Source organism: Nymphaea colorata, chromosome 10 (assembly GCF_008831285.2).
Source record: "Nymphaea colorata isolate Beijing-Zhang1983 chromosome 10, ASM883128v2, whole genome shotgun sequence".
In the NCBI taxonomy this organism is placed as follows: Eukaryota; Viridiplantae; Streptophyta; class Magnoliopsida; order Nymphaeales; family Nymphaeaceae; genus Nymphaea; species Nymphaea colorata.
This window is the reverse complement of record NC_045147.1, coordinates 11,002,983-11,020,871: the sequence shown is the minus strand read 5'-3', so window position 1 is coordinate 11,020,871 and position 17,889 is coordinate 11,002,983. Positions and strand designations below refer to the sequence as shown.

Here is a 17,889-nt window from a genome sequence, read left to right as displayed (position 1 = left end):
ATTTTTAGGGCAGATTCATAGAATGAATAAATTAATATTCCATGAACCTACTTGCCTCGATTTTTGAGACAGATTCATGGGACAATCATAAAGCGTCTTGGCTAGCAAACAGTTCATATGAGCCAGTTTGGCAAATGGAACTGTTTCATCAATTTGTCCTAAAAGATTGGAGCAAATTCATGTAGTACTTTTATCAGAACTGCTTGAGCACTATTAGGGAACAAGTTTAAAATATTTTTCAGGATGAACAAGCTATGTTCAGCAGCATTTCAAGACTTTTCCAAGATGAACAAGCTAGTAAACAGTGTCAATGTCAAGCATTGCAAAGAAAGACATTGCACAAACCGTCTAAGATTTTAGACGGATTTCTCTTAGTAACATGGTCAATAAAATCGCAACCAAAGTGACGGTATGGAGAATGAGAGAAATTACTAAGATTATCATTCAGCCAAATCAAGTTGCATTCTCTAGAGGACGACAAATCCAATACAATATGTTGTAGGCAAAATAAGATGGTAAACACATAGGAGTTTTGGCATAAAGAGGATTCTCTAGTGGAAGACGAATCCAAGACAATATTCTGTACATAAAATGAAATGGTAAACACAAAGGAGTTTTGACATAAATGAGAACGTTACATGAAAGTAGACCTGTCCAAAACATATGAATTAAGGCGTCTAGGATGTTCATAGAGAACAACATGCTCCTTTTGGGCTTCCATCCTTGGTGGCTTGAGAGTTTTGTGAAGTGTGACATGACCACTTCTTCTGAACTGGTAGCGAATGGTTTCTACTTTCTTGAGAGATAACTTTAAAAGGACGCATGGTCATAAACAATGAAACCCATGTCCCCTTATCTTCCATTCTGGTTGTGGCAGTATTAAAATGTATGCTGCATCTAGAGGTGAGGAGAAGAGACATTCAAATTCCAAAAAGTTCGTAGGGTTAGACAAGAAGAATGTTCAGTCCTGTATGACGATGACATGTTCTTTGTTGCTAAGGCTTCTAAGAGGTCAATATACACTGTAGCTGCAAGAATTTTAACTGTTGGTAAGCACGAAGATTAATAAGGATAAGTTAGAATTCATCCTGAATAAGACAGTGGAGTGCACAGTTGAAGAACTCAGCAGTATATTGTAGTGGCAAATGGATGGCTTTCCTTTGTCATATCTTGTGGCTTTTCTTAATTTAGAGGCAACCTCACAGAAGAATATCTGTTTATGACTCTAAGTCAGCAAAATGGAAAAGTGCATGGCTAGATGGAAAGCGGGAATGATTGTCTTTGCAAGTAGAGCATGTCTCATTAGATATGTGTTGATGACTGTCTTGTACTATTGGATGACAGTTTTCCCTTGCCTAGCTATGTATGTAAAAAATTGAGCAAGCTTGTATAAATTTCTTATGGAATGAGCAAGAAGAGGTGTGAGTGGAGTAGAATATGCTTATCGGTGGATGAGAAAGGAGTGGGGGTCAAAAGAGTTGAAGAAAAAAATACGACAGTTCTTATTAGTTGGTGCATTAAATTTCTTCAAAATGATGCGTTATGAGCCAGACTTTACAAGAGCAAATATTTCCATTGGCACAGAGTCTTACGTAGAGTGACCAAGGGTTCATGGGGATGGAGAAGATTAGTGTGGAGTGGGCATGGATTCCTAACAAGGTGGAATAGGAAGTGGGCAATGGGGAAAGAATTAGATATTGAACCAATTATTAGATTGGTAAGGTGAGACTACAGAGTTTAACTGGAATGGTGCATGGGAATATTGAGAGAGATATAAAGAAAACTATTTAAGGATTGCTGTGAAAAACATCGTTCATTTTTTTGTATATAAAAAAACAGACTGACAAACAAGTGTATCAGGCCTGAAGACATGTAGATGAAGTGCAGAAGGCAACAAAAAAAGAAAGGAAAGATGAAGGAGATTTGGTGTGGGCAGACTGTAACGAGAAGTTGCTGGTATGCATATATTGCATGTGAGGTAAGACTACCACCATAGATAGATTACGAAAGTTATTCTGTTCGTCTACTGAATAGATGCATCATGCATGGAGGTGTAGAAGATAACAAAATATCATGTGATGATAGATTACTGCTTCGAAAAACAAACATGGAAATGAGTAGTTGCAAAGTTTGGAATTTACATAACACCTAGTAAGGAACTAAGGATATTCAGCATGAAGTCAAGAGAGGCATGCACAAGAACATCAGGGGACTTCGGCATCATGAGTGTTGGAAAATAGCATTTGGTACAGGAACAAATGATTTTATGAGAGAATTGCTTCATCTGCTATGCAATTGAGGAGGGATGCTTGGAATACATGTGTTGATGCCTTTCACAGCTTTATATGACCCAAGGACATTGAGAAACATCTAAGGTGATGTCCAGTAGAATGTATTAGTGGTGGGATTGAGCTATCTTGGAGACCAACTATCATAAAGAATATCGAGACAAAGTAACCATCCTTTCGCAAGATGAGGAGTGAGTGAGGAACTTCACACAAACGACAGATGGAAGAAGAAAGCCTAATGAACGTATAAGAAGGTTAGTGCAAATCCTGATTTTTTTTTTTTTTTGTTTTTGATGGCTAAAGACGCTGTTCTGACCTTCCCTTCTGTGCGTATTACTATGTCTTGAATAAAAGTAAGGAGGCTTATCCCCAGCATGCTTTTTACTTCAGGTGTTGTTAACTACAACACAATGTGGAGAAACATTCTCATATGTATATGTAAAGTATTTTGGCATGTAGAGGCCCCTCTTCATCCTTGTCTTACATGGGGCTCCGCTTCTGCCTTGACTCATGTATAAGTTCATGAACTTACGTTCACGAATATGATATTGTAAGGTATTGTGTTTTTCGTAATGAAAGAACTTCAAATCTGCCAGCTTGAACCTAAAAGGTGCTCCCTCTTTCCTATTTGCAGCTGGGGAGTGAGAATGTGCAATATGTGCAAAGAAATACACATTTCCCTAGTCAAATCATACATTTATTTAATGAATAGCATATTTCAAATTACGAAATTTTGGTGTACAAACATATTTTTTTTCAATTCTATAATCCCCAAATGCTTATAATATAATATTTGGATACAAACAAGTCAATGCTGATCTCAATTTTATACATGAAAGCCTACATAAATTATAAAATACAACAATCCAAAACACATACGATTTAAGTAATCTCTAAGCAATTAAAAAACAAAAACATTAAAGAAGAAGAGCAGTCGCTAGATTATTATTGGTTGCAAAAGCCAATACTCGTGTTTGGTTCCGGTCTCATTTTCCTTGAATTCAAAATACGTGTGTGTGCGTGCCCGCGTGCGCTGAGTGCATCTTGGCTGTAGTCAGTGGGCTCCTCGTTGAGGCCGATTTTACATTTTCCAACTTGAGGCCTTGGCCGGCGCGCCCGCCGGAAAAAAGACCGACCGTTCCTTGGGCTTGGCCCGCTCTCTTTTGTCTACTTCGTTCCGGCGATTAACTTCCCTGAAAGCACGGGCGGGGTTGGGCTGGAAACGGTTTGGCTGGGGACAATTGATCCGGTTTTTGAGGCCTTGGGAGCAAGATTGGAGTCCAAAATTTGCTCCATGCATAACCTTTAGTTAAAATCAATAGCTACGTTGAATAAAAATGGCACGATGTGTTCAATACTATTTTTTAATTGTTTGTGATAGTGACTTATGCAATGTTTGTTCATGATGATGTTTTCGATGTTGACTTGTGTAGTATAAAATGGTATTTGTTTATGGTATCCATGTTGTTATACATATTAAATAAATTTAAAATACTTTAAATTATTCGTTAGGTTCAAAAATTATAAAAAAAAAATGGTGACATGGATGATGCTTATTGGGGGGCTATTTGACAGTAGTAGGACATTGTTATTACCTCATGAATTTACCCAACAAAATGGAGCAGATTTATGAAATACTGGAATACATGTTCCAACAAACACTGCAATTTTTTGGCAGATTTATTTAAACTAACAAGTGAAAAATAAATATTATCTTGGTGATATTCTTAATTAAGATAATTAGCAAAGTTTAATACATTATTAAATATAACTAAACTAGATGATGGATCTGCACAAGGGAAAAGCAGTTGTATCTATTGGCCCTTGGTTGGTAAGAGCCTGCCCTCAAGTCATGTTGCTTTCGTTTCTTCCAATTTCCTTCAACTTCACAATCTACGAGCTCGAATAAGAATGGAGCTCTTCCTTGAGCGGATTCGATTTCAAAAGGAAGACTATCATCTATGGACTTTTGTATGTGGCCATGAAACCGGGCCCTTATACTTGTTTCACTCTAGATCTCAGATCCGTAGTAATCGATGATCTGAGATTCATGGATTTACTCAGTTTGTTTAAACTGAAAACCTTCTAAAACACACATTTTAATGCAGCCTCAGATGCCTTCAATCTAAGATCCAGGCATTGGGCGCAACCTTAGTCTTAAACACCACGCATGGTGAGCTCTAAACGTTTTAGTGATCTTCTGCTATGTAAAATCAGCTCAAGTAATAGCTCACGAAGATCAAAATTAGATGGAATCATTTCGTCAGAGGTTGTTATGGAATGATCAGGAAAAGAATACCTTGCACAATCTGATGGGATTGTTCCATCGGATCGTCCATGGACAAGTCCAGGCAAAACTCCCCTGCTTCATCGTTGGGTCAGAGACAGAGTCCCTTGAATCCTCCGTGGATGAGTTGAGACAAAGCTTCTTTCTTATGATATATATCGATTCGATGGAGGTTTGATAAAAAAACGGGCTGCCCATTGATGTGCTGATGATTGACTTGCAAATCACGGCTCTCGAGACTAGGGGCAGAGCGATGATTTTTTAGGTGCGAGTCAAATGGAAGCTGAGATTTGGGTAGGGCCAAACTGAACTCACATTCAAAAAATACATGAAGGCAAAAAAAAAAAAGTCAATTTTTATACTATATATATATATATATATATATATATATATATATATATAAGCCTGAGCATTGAGTTGTGTACCTGGCCTGAATCGAGCCTTGGTTCAGGCACAAAAAATGTTATTGGGCAGGCTAGGTAAGTTCGGACCGGTCGGGGTGGGCCTCACTAAGCCCAGTTTGGCTCGATGATAATTTTTTTAATATTATTTTTATGCAATTGAAATATTTTATTATGGTTATTTGTATATTATATTATATATATATATATATATATATATATATATATATATATATATATATATATATATATGTATATTAATTTCAATCCGGTTGTGCCCGGGCTTGGGTTTCGGGTGTCGGGCCGGCCCCAGCTTGACTCTTTATTGGGCTAGGAGCTAAACCGAGGCTCATACAAGGTCCGCTTACATATTCAATTGAACAAATCATCAATATATTGAATATATAAAATATTAAGTTATCTATTTTCTCCAAATTTTTGGATCCCTCATACTTTTCCCACTAATTTCCTTTTATTTCAGGTAAACCACATGCAGAGGGATAGGTAGAGATGTCAAGGGATCCAATTCAAATAGAATATACTCTTAACCATAACTATTTTTTCGTATATTCATATAGTTGGATTTGAATACGAATAAAGAAAAATCATATTGGAATCCGAATATCTGATTTCATAATTAGGATTATGATTTTTACATTTACATCCCAATTCGAATCTGAATTTTAAACCAAATCCTGCTGATTTTCAAATTAGGCCTAAGGTTAAGCAAAGCTTCCGCAAGAAACAAAATGTTTCTCCAAATTTCATATTAGGATTACGTTGCCTTCTTATTTACAAATTCATTCTAGACCAACCCCAATCTTATTTGTTACTGACAAATACTCTCTTCATATTCACACTTTCGACAATGAATTTTAGATTATCGTGGTTCTCTACTGTAACAAACTAAGCTCATATTCCGTCTCTATTTCTCAAGGGTACTTAAGCACAAATTTATTTAAGAGAAACAATTGAATTCACATCAGCAAGTTTAGCTTCGAGATTATATATATATATTGAATTCCATCCTTACTATATATATATAGAGTAATTGTAGGTCTTAGATCACTAAGTCAGAAACAAAAGCTAGATTGCTTAAATGCAATGATAAAGTATTTTTTTTTCTGTAATCTACCATACTGATATGATCTGAAGACTAAGTTGATGAATAACATATGCTAAGTTAATGATTTTTGAATTTAACAAAATTTTAGAAAAAAAAAGTAAAATTGAGCAGTTCATAAACATCAAAATTTTGATGGTGGAGAAATCTTCATTTTTTATAAAACCAACTTAAACTAAATCATATTTTATATCAAATTAATTTTTTATAAATGTATTAAGATGTTTGTATTTTGTTTTAAGTATTTCTTTTAGCAAAAATTCGAAGGGTCTGATTTTTATTTCTAACCTAGTTGTTCAAGATATACCTATATATATATCCTCTAACTAAGATCAATTCAATCAAAGTTATAATCTTCTGCCCATTTTAAGAATCCAGCCAATCACAACCACTACTTTGAAATCCTCTTGCCATTTAAGCTTTTGTCCAATCATATCTACCCAATACATTGCATCAAGTGAATGTTATTATGAATGTTATTAAAAAGGGTTTTTGGTCCAAACCAAACACAAAAATCCAAAAATTTTCTCTTCAAACATGCTTATATATATATATATATATATAAAAGTTGAAATCCTTGATTATTTTAAGTTCCATTCAATGAAGGCTGTCTATGCAGCATTCATTAAACACACAATGCATCAGGTGATGCACTGTTTGCAACTGAAGGATTTTAAGGTCCTAACCAGACAGAAATTCTTTCTTTTATTCTATTTATTTGTTTATTTATTCTAGGGCTGGATTAAGCGCCTGGTCTGGCTGTTACTTTTGTTCGACATTTTCCCTCCTCTCTTTCTTCGCCCGAGGCTGATATATTTATACGTGTACAGGGAAGGGAAAAGGAGAAAAAGGAGGAAGGGAGGGGAGCGAAGAGTGGTGGAGAGGAAAAGTGCCGAGCAAAAATGGTGAAGGAGTTGACGGAAGAGCAGATTTCATCGATGCGCGAGGCGTTCTCTCTATTCGACAGCGACGGAGATGGGCGGATCGCGGCGTCGGAGCTCGGGATCCTGATGCGGTCGTTGGGGGAGAACCCCACTCAGGCTCAGCTCAAGGACATCATCGCCCGCGAGAACCTCAATGCCCCTTTCGATTTCCCTCGTTTCCTGGAGCTCATGAAAACCCACATGACTGGCCAGCCCTTCGATCGCCAGCTCCGCGATGCCTTCAAGGTTCTCGACAAGGAGTCCACCGGATACGTCTCCGTCGCCGACCTCCGCCACATTCTCACCAGCATCGGCGAGAAGCTTGAGCCCGCCGAGTTCGACGAGTGGATCCGTGAGGTTGATGTTGGCCCCGATGGTAGGATCCGCTACGAGGATTTCATCGTCAGGATGGTTGCCAAATAGTAGTCTTGAGGTCGAGCAGATCCTTCCTTTCTCTTCTTTTTCTCCGCTGCTTCGATCTTCCATCCCTTTTCTTATCCTTTCTTTTTCTTGCTTCCAAGTAACAACCATCGGATCTATCGTGGTGATGTAACTGCTGCCGTTGCCAGGTGAAACTGGGCAACGTCAACATATGTTTCTCTCATTCGGTTTTTGTTCATTTTTTCTTTTCGACCCCCTTTTTTGTTCTGATCGCTCTGCTTTGTACTTCTCTTTTTCGCGTGGTGATTTGGTTTTTGGGATGCTCTTGCGGTGGTCTTGGTCCGGTGTGGATTGTGCCAGGTCGGATGTGACTGCTTTTGTGATGTAGTTTGTATGGTTCTTTTGATCCTTAAAGCATGGGATTTGTGGCATTCTCCTTCCTGTTCCTTTCTTCATCTGTGCATGTCTCGTTTGAGCTTGAAGCTTTCCTCTTACTTTTAGTGTGAACTTTTCATTTCCTTTTTTGCTTAATCTGTTGTGAGAATGGTGTCGCAATATTTTTCTTTGGTTTTTCATTTAATTGCATTAGCTCTTGAGAATTGAGATGCTTTGGTAGAACGTTTAATAGGGTTCTTTTTGAGATGATCTATAACCAGGTGTTTGGCTAATCGATATGCGCAACGTACTTAGTTAATCTCTACTTCGAGCTATGACCATCATAAAGCTTGTTGAGGGTCATTGAGTTTCAAAGGAAATAATGCCTGCACTCGTTCAGCACCTGTGCCTATGTAAATTGAGTTGGACTCGCTTAAAACCAAAGGAGAAACGCGCGGGAGTCTTCCACTTATGCTTCCATGATGAAACAGAACTGTTGGACCATGTTTTAGCTTTCTGAGATGATCATTCCCATCGTTTTATGATGCTGCCCCATTGTTATCTTCAATCTCAAAATTGGGCAATCCTGAAAATAGGTAACAGGCATAACTACTTATCAGCTTCCATGCCCTTCATTTATTTCATTTGGTCATTTTTCTGTGGTTTTGGTCAACCATGGGCATTGTTTTCTATTGCTTCTTAGCCACGGCAATGAACAGAAATTCATGTCTTTCTAGCTGGTCTTCAGATGACCAGATGAATCAAATGCCAAAACGTTTTCAGGGCTGCAAGTCAGAAGACTTAAGAAGGTGGTAGTGTGGGAAGAACTGGTATAGATTTGTTCATGGTTTTCTGCTTATCACAATGCATAAAGGCTGATCTTAGGTTAGTTGTGAGTTTGGAGCCAAACGGTAGCATTGCCTGTTGTCTAAATTCTCCCTTTTTTGCACATGGGCAGCAAAGAATTTTCTGGGGGCCTGTCTATTCTTGTTCCTAATATTGTGCTGGTTCTGTTGCCTTTTGTTTTTTCTTCTGATCATCCCTTCCTTCTACCATTATCGTTCTTAATTCATCCTTTTTCTCGTCAAATCACCTTTCTATTTGATAATTTTTTGGTCAACAAGCTTCATAAGTGATTTGCCTCTCTTCCCTTCTGTTTGTTCTCTTCTTCAGTGTATTGACATCATCTTCCCTGGTATTGCTGACATAATCATTATCCTCTATCCATGTCGATGCATTTCTATTTTACTTTTCCTTTTTACTATCAAATCTTGTAGAATGTTCATCCCAATATTTAGGTGAAGAGTTTACTACGTTTTTTGTTCTATGCGGTTTTCTTTCTCTCCTAGCAGTGATGATTTTGTAAGTGGGAACACAGATACGGAAGTCACAGCAAAATCCTTTGGAAGTTTAATTGCTTTAGACAGAGATAAGATTGAAAAGTTTGCCTTTCGGCGTCATGCTATGGAAGAGCGGAAGGATTTCTTTTGTCCTTTTGTTGTCTCTATTGAAAATGTGCGAACTGACCTTGTTCTTGGGAATTATGTATTTGTGTTCCCCCTTACGGGATTCAAGGGACAATACGATATATTCTATTGCACGCACACTAGTTCTTTGTTATTGTTAAGGCCATTTCTCATTTATATGCGTTGATTCTTATTGCTTTCTACGATAGTGTCTTCTGTTGTTTCTGTTTTTCCTGAGAATCCAATTTTTGTCGTTCTGTGTCATGACGCTAAAGTATCTTCCCTGTCACAAGTATATGGTAGAAAACAATCTCCCTAAGCTTGAAATTTCTATTTGGCTGTCATAGTTTTCTTTGAAACTGACCATGCATAGTTTTCTTTGAAACTGACCATGAACAATGATAAAAATCTAGAGGGCCGTCTCTTGATGTTTTTGACATCAATGACCTTTGCTGACGTCCTTGCTAGGTGTGAAAGCTTGAAATGGAAGAAAAGTTAACTAGTTGGTTTAAAGAAAGCATTCTCTTGATTTGTTAAATGACTCGAGACACTTGGATCAAAAAATGCTTCTATTTTTATATGTTGGGGCTACCTGATGGCCACAAGTGTTACTGTGTTAGCATATCAGTGATATAGAAGGCTTATGGGGTTGTTTGGCAACAAGAATTTTAACACTGTATTTCATCAATTTGTCCCAAAGACTGGGGGGTGTTTGGCAATAGTACTAGTGTTCCATCAATTTGTCTGCAAATTCATGGAACATTATGTTCTAGTTTTCTATGAATCTGCCCTGATTCATGGGCCACTTTTGTTAGTGTTCCCGTAGTCGTCTCACAAATATCACAATATGAATCAAGCATTGCATATGCACTTTGGCGAGTTCACTAATTCATGTTCACCTCTATTTTTCTCTAAATGATTGTTTTATTACCACATTTTAAGATAATTCCCTCTTCCAAGAAAGCACATGCAAATCACGGTTATGTACTATTGGGATCGATATGTGGATTATGTTTATGTCCTTGAATATGGACAGCCAACGTTGAGGTACTTGTCTGGTGTCAATCTTCCAGTGCAAAAGCTGCTGGGGTTCAGGCCTATGTACGGATCGAATAATTCAATAGTAAAAGTACTGTACCAACAAGAAAAATTCAAATGGAGAAAACGGAAAACATTGAATACGAGAATGCTAGAGTACAAGAATCCCATGCCCTGTACAATCAGGCTGTGCACCAAAAGACAAATATGCTAGTAATATCCTTCGGTAGATTAAGACCAGAGATAGATAAGAATCTTCCGAGTAGAAGAAGCCTACGGGATCCTTCCACTTGACTGAATAATATTTGTAGAATACCTTCCATCTGTCTCTGTTGGTCACAGGAATCATACATTGCTAATGTAAGAGAGATAGACCTTTAATGTATGTTCAAACATTTAGCTTGATGCACTCTTCTATATTTTTCACCAAGGAAAGAACGCATCTTTCTCAAAGTTGCACAAAGAAGCGTGATATCAGCAGCTTCCTGATGCGACTGACACAGAATTCATCTCTCCGTCATGTGTTCCCATCCTCTCTGTGGGTCCTATTAAGTAACAAGTATTTGTTTTTGCAAGCAAGAAATAAGAACCACTTGTCATTGTGGGGAAGGGAGATTCTTTGAAGAGGCCCAAACTCCTCTCCCTTTCCCCCTACTCTCAATGTCCAGGGTTGCACGGGGATTTGGATAGAGAGCAATACACTCTTTAACTAGTTAAAGTATTACGCATTCTCTGTATTCAGTTTAGAAGAGTAGTGCCATGGGAATCGAATTGACGATTTGGTTTTCATTGGTCCACCAGTCTAACTAGCTATGTTACACCCCTTGAAGTAAACCATGTCATTGGGTTTATGTAATTGTCCATAGGTTCACTTTTTTGTCCAAGATACTAATATACTCCAGCCTTGGGTAGCCTGTTTATGGCAAATGGACCTTGTCTTCAGAAGTATGCTTGAGCCCAATTCTTTATTTTTTTTAGGAACTAACATCCACCACCTAAGTTCCAATCCAGCTGATTACAAAAATGCTTGCATCGCAAAATGATTGGAATCCTTGTTGGAGCAGTCCCTCGCCATCCCAAGTGCTTTACAAGTCCGTTAGCTATTTTCCCGGAGATCCAACTGCATCACAGCGTAGCGCAGAAATGAAGTTTGGAGCTATTCCTCAGGGCATGTGTGGAGTTATAGAAAGACCATGGCCACGGTTTGTTTATATAAACAGGGAATTGATAACAAATAACCTAGTGACGCCATGCGCTTGTAAATATCGTGTTGGCATAACCTTACAAGTCTAAGTTGCCATCACTTAAAAAAGAGAAAATATAGAGGATACGAAATTCACGTCAACCCAATACTTGATCAGCTTTGGTTGCGTACGTTTTAATTGATGGCTATGGCTGGTGTCTAGCTTCAAGGACTTGTTGGCGCATGCGCTCGAGATGATTATGTCGACAGTTGGTTATTTGTCGTTTAGGCGCAGGATTACATTGATTTCTGATAATTTCTTATTAAATCATTATGAGGTCTTTACAATTTCTAGCAAATCAGTAGTAAATAGCATCTAAACATCTAATTTTTTGGAGTAATTTCGTTCACGGAAAGACAGAGAGATGGAGAGTTTCCAAGCATTGGATCCAAACTCCGTGCTTGATGCAGGCTTTGAACGTCGACAAGCGTCCAGAACGATGCTTAGAACGAACTGGCAGGTGACAGTAAACAAGGCCGTCTAATGGCAACCTGAAACCCGACGTCAGCCATTCAAAACTCATGCTTTAGGTTTCTCCACTCAGTTCAAAAACTTATATAATTTTGAGCTCCGCTTTCTCGGAAAAAACTTGCAACTTGACCAGTAGATTGCTTTGAAAATTCCAAGGAATACTCATATAGAGGGAATTACCACGCTTTTTCTTAGCTTGTCTCAGATCAGCAAGATTTGTCGAAAGGGGAAATGTTGGTTCAACACATGTTAAGTCGTCAATAGTGCTGCTGTTCTCCAGCATGTCTTAAACCACGATCAACCCCGTCTCTGAACTTCTCAACCAACCATACAAAGAAAGGTGTTATCATCACTTAATAAACTAAACAAGATGCCAACCAGTACAACAGCCAAAGACTACCATGCTTTGTAGTTTTATGGGTTGAAGACTGCGGAGAAACAGGTCCTCGGAGACCTCTACTTGCCATACACTTAATATCATGATTTCTGGTCACCGAGGCCGCAATCTCAAGCCAGCACAGTACTCAATGCTTAAAAAACTGCTGCAAACGCCGCTGCCTCTGTCAAAAAGGTATACAAGGACACCGCTCCTCCAAATCATTCATGTTCATGATGTGCCCCACTCTCCATCTCATCTGCATCCTCAAATCGCCGGTCATCAATCTGAAGCTGCAACAAATAGATTTTACGAACCATGAAGCCTCAGAACCACATTAAACCAAGATGGACTAAATCAGCAAAGGGCGAAAATCACGTTCCGCAGGTATTCTTTTATTTCATAATCATACCAACTGGTAAGTTTGATAGTTTTCATTAAAATCTCCAAGCAACTTAGCAAGTTCTACTTCCACAGCACATGTCCAGAATGTTTCCAACTGCACGCAATGGCTACATAACCAGCTTGTGGATATGGCATATACGAGCAGCTTGCTGCTCTTCAAATTCGCTTGAGCCAAACATCAACAAGGTTTAGCTCGACCAACTCATATAGGCTTTGTTAACCAATAAGATGAAACAAGCTGCTTGCTTCTTAGCTGATGTCCAGATCATAAACAACTCATCAAACTGACTCAACAAGCAGAACATGCAACAGGCTTTGACAGTGCAATTCACATAGGTTTTAACTAGTAGTGAATGTTTTATGACAACAAATACATCTTCTAAAGACTCAGAGTGCGACCAAAAAGAGGAGTTTGGCATGCAAAATGAGACCACAAAATTTACAAAGTCAAAAGGAAGATCGAAGTCCAGTGTTTCAAGCTTCAAGCAACCTCAGGTCCTCAGGTTCCCAAATTTTAATTACTTTTTATCTTGAAAATTGCAAAAAAGCAGCTAAAATCTCACATCCTTCCACTTGAGGTTGAAATCAAGCACAAGCTCAATCAGCTCACCAAGAAAGCAAGTTGATGTCTTTAGCATCAATTTTGGGCATGTTTAGTTTTTGCCCTGGTATTTTCTGCTGCCACCTCAGTTTTGTGATTCTTGCTGCAATTTAATAGCACTGGAGCAAAATAGGCTTGTTTGTCCACTTATTTTAACGTGAGAATTGAAAGCCTACAGAAGTTTATCAAAAGAAGGAATGCTGAAAACAAAGTTTTGGTGGAAGTTATATAAGTGATGCTCAGTGAAGAGAAGAGTGATATTAGGTGTCCTACACCATCAGCACCTACACAAGAACATGTACTCAGGGATAAAAAAAAAAACTTGAGAGTAATGTGAGGAGACACAACTACAAATTCTGGGGCTATCATGGTGAACCAGGGGAGAGGAGCCCCATGATACAAATGAAAATTTCAACAGGAAGAACTACATCAAGTGACTCATTCTACCGGACCAGCCACCTAAGCAAGAGGAAAAGCAAAACTATAACTCAGGAGTTATAAAGAGGCCGAATGATGCTTTTGACTATAGCCTCCACAGAAAGAAGAATAATTGAACAACCCTGTCTAATTCACTTACGACAGGTTTGTATCTTCAAACTAAAAGTCCACAATAAAATTGTTGTTGGAAGCTGTAAGTGATTCAAGTGAAGCATATTCAAAACTAAGATGTTACGCATCTCATCCACAAATCACAATATCGTTCAGTAGTATTAGGCAGCTTACACACCTCAAGTATTGTATGTGCCAAGTCATGATCCCTTACTCCGTTTGAATAGCCAATGGTATTTTCAAGTTGTTCGGATGAATTCCAGTGAGGATTTTCACCTGCATGCATGCATCACAATGAAAATGGTAACTGCACAAGCAAATATTAGATATTCATTGATTATTATCTTACCTTCAAAGCCATCACCCCCCAATTCATCACCAAAAACCCAACTATCTTCCTCATCTTGTTCTGGAGAACAGGAAAAGAAAAGATACAGAATTTTCAAAAGGGCATTCACAAAACATTTACGATACAGAAAAAACAACATTAATTAAATGAGATTGAGAGGGTAAAATTATCCACCTTCATTTGGATCAGGGTTAAGCTCAGCACAGTCGCAGAAGATCTCAAAAAGGATGTCCACTAAATATCAGTCAAGGACCACATGACCAGGAACAATCATAACATACATCAACAGTAACATAATACTAAGAAAAAGAAAAAAAGGACAATTAGAATTGAGACTAGTTATCAACCAAGGTTGGGAATACATGCAGCACATTTGGCAGCTAGCTCCTCACCAGAATCATGTAAAAGGTGTACTTATGCTTGCAGACAACTTTCATCCCGTGGAAGCATTTAAAGAAAGAAAAAATAGCTGTACTCAAGTGGCAAATAGACCCTTCTCCAGCGTTATACATGGTTGGTTACAGCGAAGAAGCATGCCTTTACTCTTTAGACTCTTAGAGCATTTTTAGCAATTCCTAGTTTGCTTAAGCATACAGAGACATCTGGAGGCTGCAGCATATTTTCAAACAGTATTTCCCAAGATTTACCTCTTCTTTACAAAGTTATATGTGTACTAACTGTGTTAAGCTTTAACTAAAGGTCTTAAAAGGAGGACTAACAATGGCCAAATGATCTTCCCTTTGGCACCTGAAGGATAATGACATGAGCCAGAGCCAACAGAACGATTTTTGCTGGATTACATTAATCATTTTGTATGATTCAGTTTTTTTACCTGTTTCACATTAGAATTTAGGTTAGCACAACCATGTGCATCATGATCTTTCCATTTCCTTCTTTCAATCTTTGGGTTCGTATCCCCCTTTTTTCCTGAACTTTAACTGTATAGATATGATATTACATGCTTGAGTCATAAGAATCAACAGTCAAATCATTTGAATAAAAAAAATTAAACATTAAATATACTTGGAAAGAGAACTCTTGATCCCTCGTAAAAGGACAAGTTATGCACATTTATGAAGTCAGCTTTGCCAAGTTCAAAGGGAAAGAGCCTGTACACATGGTTATGGGTCATATATTTCAGAACCCCTATCCCACTCAGCATCTGCCAAAATAAGTAAAAAGCAAATATATCTCTAATGATATGATACTGAAAACTTTAGAACAACTTAAGCATATCCTTCAAGCCCACAGGCCAGTCTACGCTGGCGAACAGTCAGGGTTGAGCCTCAATTAATGAGCTTATTTTTAGAATATGAATATCAAAGACATATTTAGACTCTTTTAGTATGAAAAGATTTTAGAAACTGATTGACCAGAACTTTAGTCACAATATGATTTCAAAATATTGGAACGATTGATATAATATAGGAATATTATGATGTCCGACTCTCCATCACAAATTTTACACATTATAAAGTTCAGTTTGGAACTTTAAATTTCCTGAATCTATCTCATAAATTTCCAGTCTAAACTTTCAGTTGGCCTGTAATCAATTCCAACATTCGTTATACATTTTCCAAGTGCTTTTTGGAGAGATAGCTGTGCTTTAGGCAATCTTTCAGCAGACACCATGTTGCCCCCACAAAAAAGAAAGGCTGAAGAGACATAATATTTTACTGTTTTTACATCAAGAAGCCAGCCTTTCATAGATCTTAGTTATGATATCATACATGGTCAACAAAATATGAAATATACTCGTGCATAATATACTTGATAGAACAAATAAAAGTACACCTCAGTTACACAAATTAAAGAGCCAACTGAAGATTTTCTTATTAAAAGGCTACATAACTAGTATACCAATGCATTTCGGAGGATACATTGACTGGGATCTGATGGCACAAGCCGCATTTCACTAATTCTAGACAGATCAGTGCTACCATTGCATTCTACGTCGGAGATTGCAAGTTCTTCTTCTTCATCGTCAATTGTTTCTGTCTCAATCTGCAAGGAGGAAAAAATTATCACTTATTAGGGTCCTAGTATACAAAAGGGCTTGCCACATATAACTTGGTACATATAAGTCAATAAACTGTATAAATTTTACAAGAACATTTCATAAGAAAAGCAATTATGCAAGTGAATATGTATGAAGGAGACTCAAAATGTCAGTTTTGGTTGTACACAATCATGATCAACATTTCGATGTGGGTAAAGATCATTTTGGGCATAACCTTGAATTACATTTCACAAGCTTCAATTGTTAATCAGAGTTTGTGTTCCTATACCCTCCAGAGCAAAACGGTACAGCAAAAAGAATAGACACATACTCAAGCTATTCTTGCACTCAGAACATGCCAAGATTAAATTAGGTGTAACAGTTGAGAGACACAATTTCTCATTTAAGCTAGCATTTTTTTTCTCAGTTAAATATTTTTTTTACCCCGTGCAGCCTGTCCACATGGACGAACCGCCTTCTAGTCTGTATCAACATCTCAAATGGTTTTGTCTTCGACATGAAGCAAAACAGAAAGCAAATTTTAAAAAATATTTAACTGAGAAAAAAAATGCTAGCTTAAATGAGAAACTGTGTCTCTCAACTGTTACACCTAATTTAACCCAGAAAGAGTTTTTCTCATTCATTTTACATTTGGAATGCTATTGATTAAACCAAAAGCAACTTAATGCTAAGACTCAGAAAGATATATAGATGGGTCTTAAAGGACCAGAGGATCAGAAAGTATCCCTCCTCTCCCTGCAGCGAAGCTGCTGTGGATGAACAACGTAGAGACAAGAGAGGAACCTGGGCATATATACAAGGGAATGGATAAGCTGCAGGGTCCCTGGAAATGGCGTGCAACGCAATCGACAAAAAATCAACGGCGTAGCCATTTTCACGGTCGACATCATTCAACCAAACCAAGCGCCTGGAATAAGGAAAGGTCGCAGAACAGCCATTAGAGTGGGGAAAAAAAAACTTAGACAAAAAGGAGGAAAGAAGGCGTGGGGAGTGGCAGGAGCCTACTTGTTTGTGATATAAAGAGTGCCTGGAGACTGCGGAGCGTTGTCTCCTAGGGCAATCCCCACTTGCGTCTCCACGTGCATCAGTTCCTCCCCATTGTCAGCGTCGAGGATGGGGCGGCCGGCTCCATCCCCCGCCCTCTCCCTCACGTACCTCAGACCAGGCGACATTTCTGAGAGACCTTCCCGAGTCTCCACCCCCACTTTCTTCGTCGCAGCGAAGGCCTTCGCGTTTACCCAGTAGAGGCGGCGCGACACTCAGCCTCCTCACTTCCGCTCTTTCTCAATTTCTCGTTCCCCTTTTTTTTTCCCGTCCTCAAAGCGTAAAAGGGCATATTTAGGGGCACATGTTTCGAGCTCCATTTTGCTGTCGTAGAAGATTCATATGCAGAATTTGAAAGACCTCAATGGAACCACTTTTTGCATTGCTAGCAATCCGTTTTAAAAGAGCAGATATCCTTTGTTGTCAATTTTATATTAGAAAATATCTCTATCATAAGATAAGATCGTGTTTGATGCATAAGAAGCAAGAATTTTTAGATGTTGGGAAGAAAGATTTTTTCGTGAAAAAAAGGTTGGACCTAGAGAAAT

At 38.3% G+C, this 17,889-nt stretch overlaps 2 protein-coding genes across 2 annotated transcripts; one reads left to right on the top strand and one right to left on the bottom strand.

Moving 5' to 3' along the window:
- The first annotated feature begins 6,887 nt into the window (after positions 1-6,887).
- LOC116261922 (probable calcium-binding protein CML7) lies at positions 6,888-7,844 on the top strand. Its single transcript, XM_031640872.2, has one exon. The coding sequence runs from the start codon at positions 7,002-7,004 to the stop codon at positions 7,443-7,445; it is 444 nt and encodes a 147-aa protein (XP_031496732.2). The 5' UTR covers positions 6,888-7,001; the 3' UTR covers positions 7,446-7,844.
- Positions 7,845-12,326: 4,482 nt separating this feature from the next.
- LOC116261868 (chloride conductance regulatory protein ICln) lies at positions 12,327-17,682 on the bottom strand. The gene is made up of 7 exons (XM_031640779.2): positions 17,303-17,682; positions 17,081-17,204; positions 16,158-16,281; positions 14,452-14,511; positions 14,278-14,337; positions 14,107-14,204; positions 12,327-12,666 (listed from the first exon to the last, which is right to left on the bottom strand). The coding sequence occupies exons 1-7, from the start codon at positions 17,467-17,469 to the stop codon at positions 12,595-12,597; spliced, it is 705 nt and encodes a 234-aa protein (XP_031496639.1). The 5' UTR covers positions 17,470-17,682; the 3' UTR covers positions 12,327-12,594.
- Between the last annotated feature and the right edge of the window lie 207 nt (positions 17,683-17,889).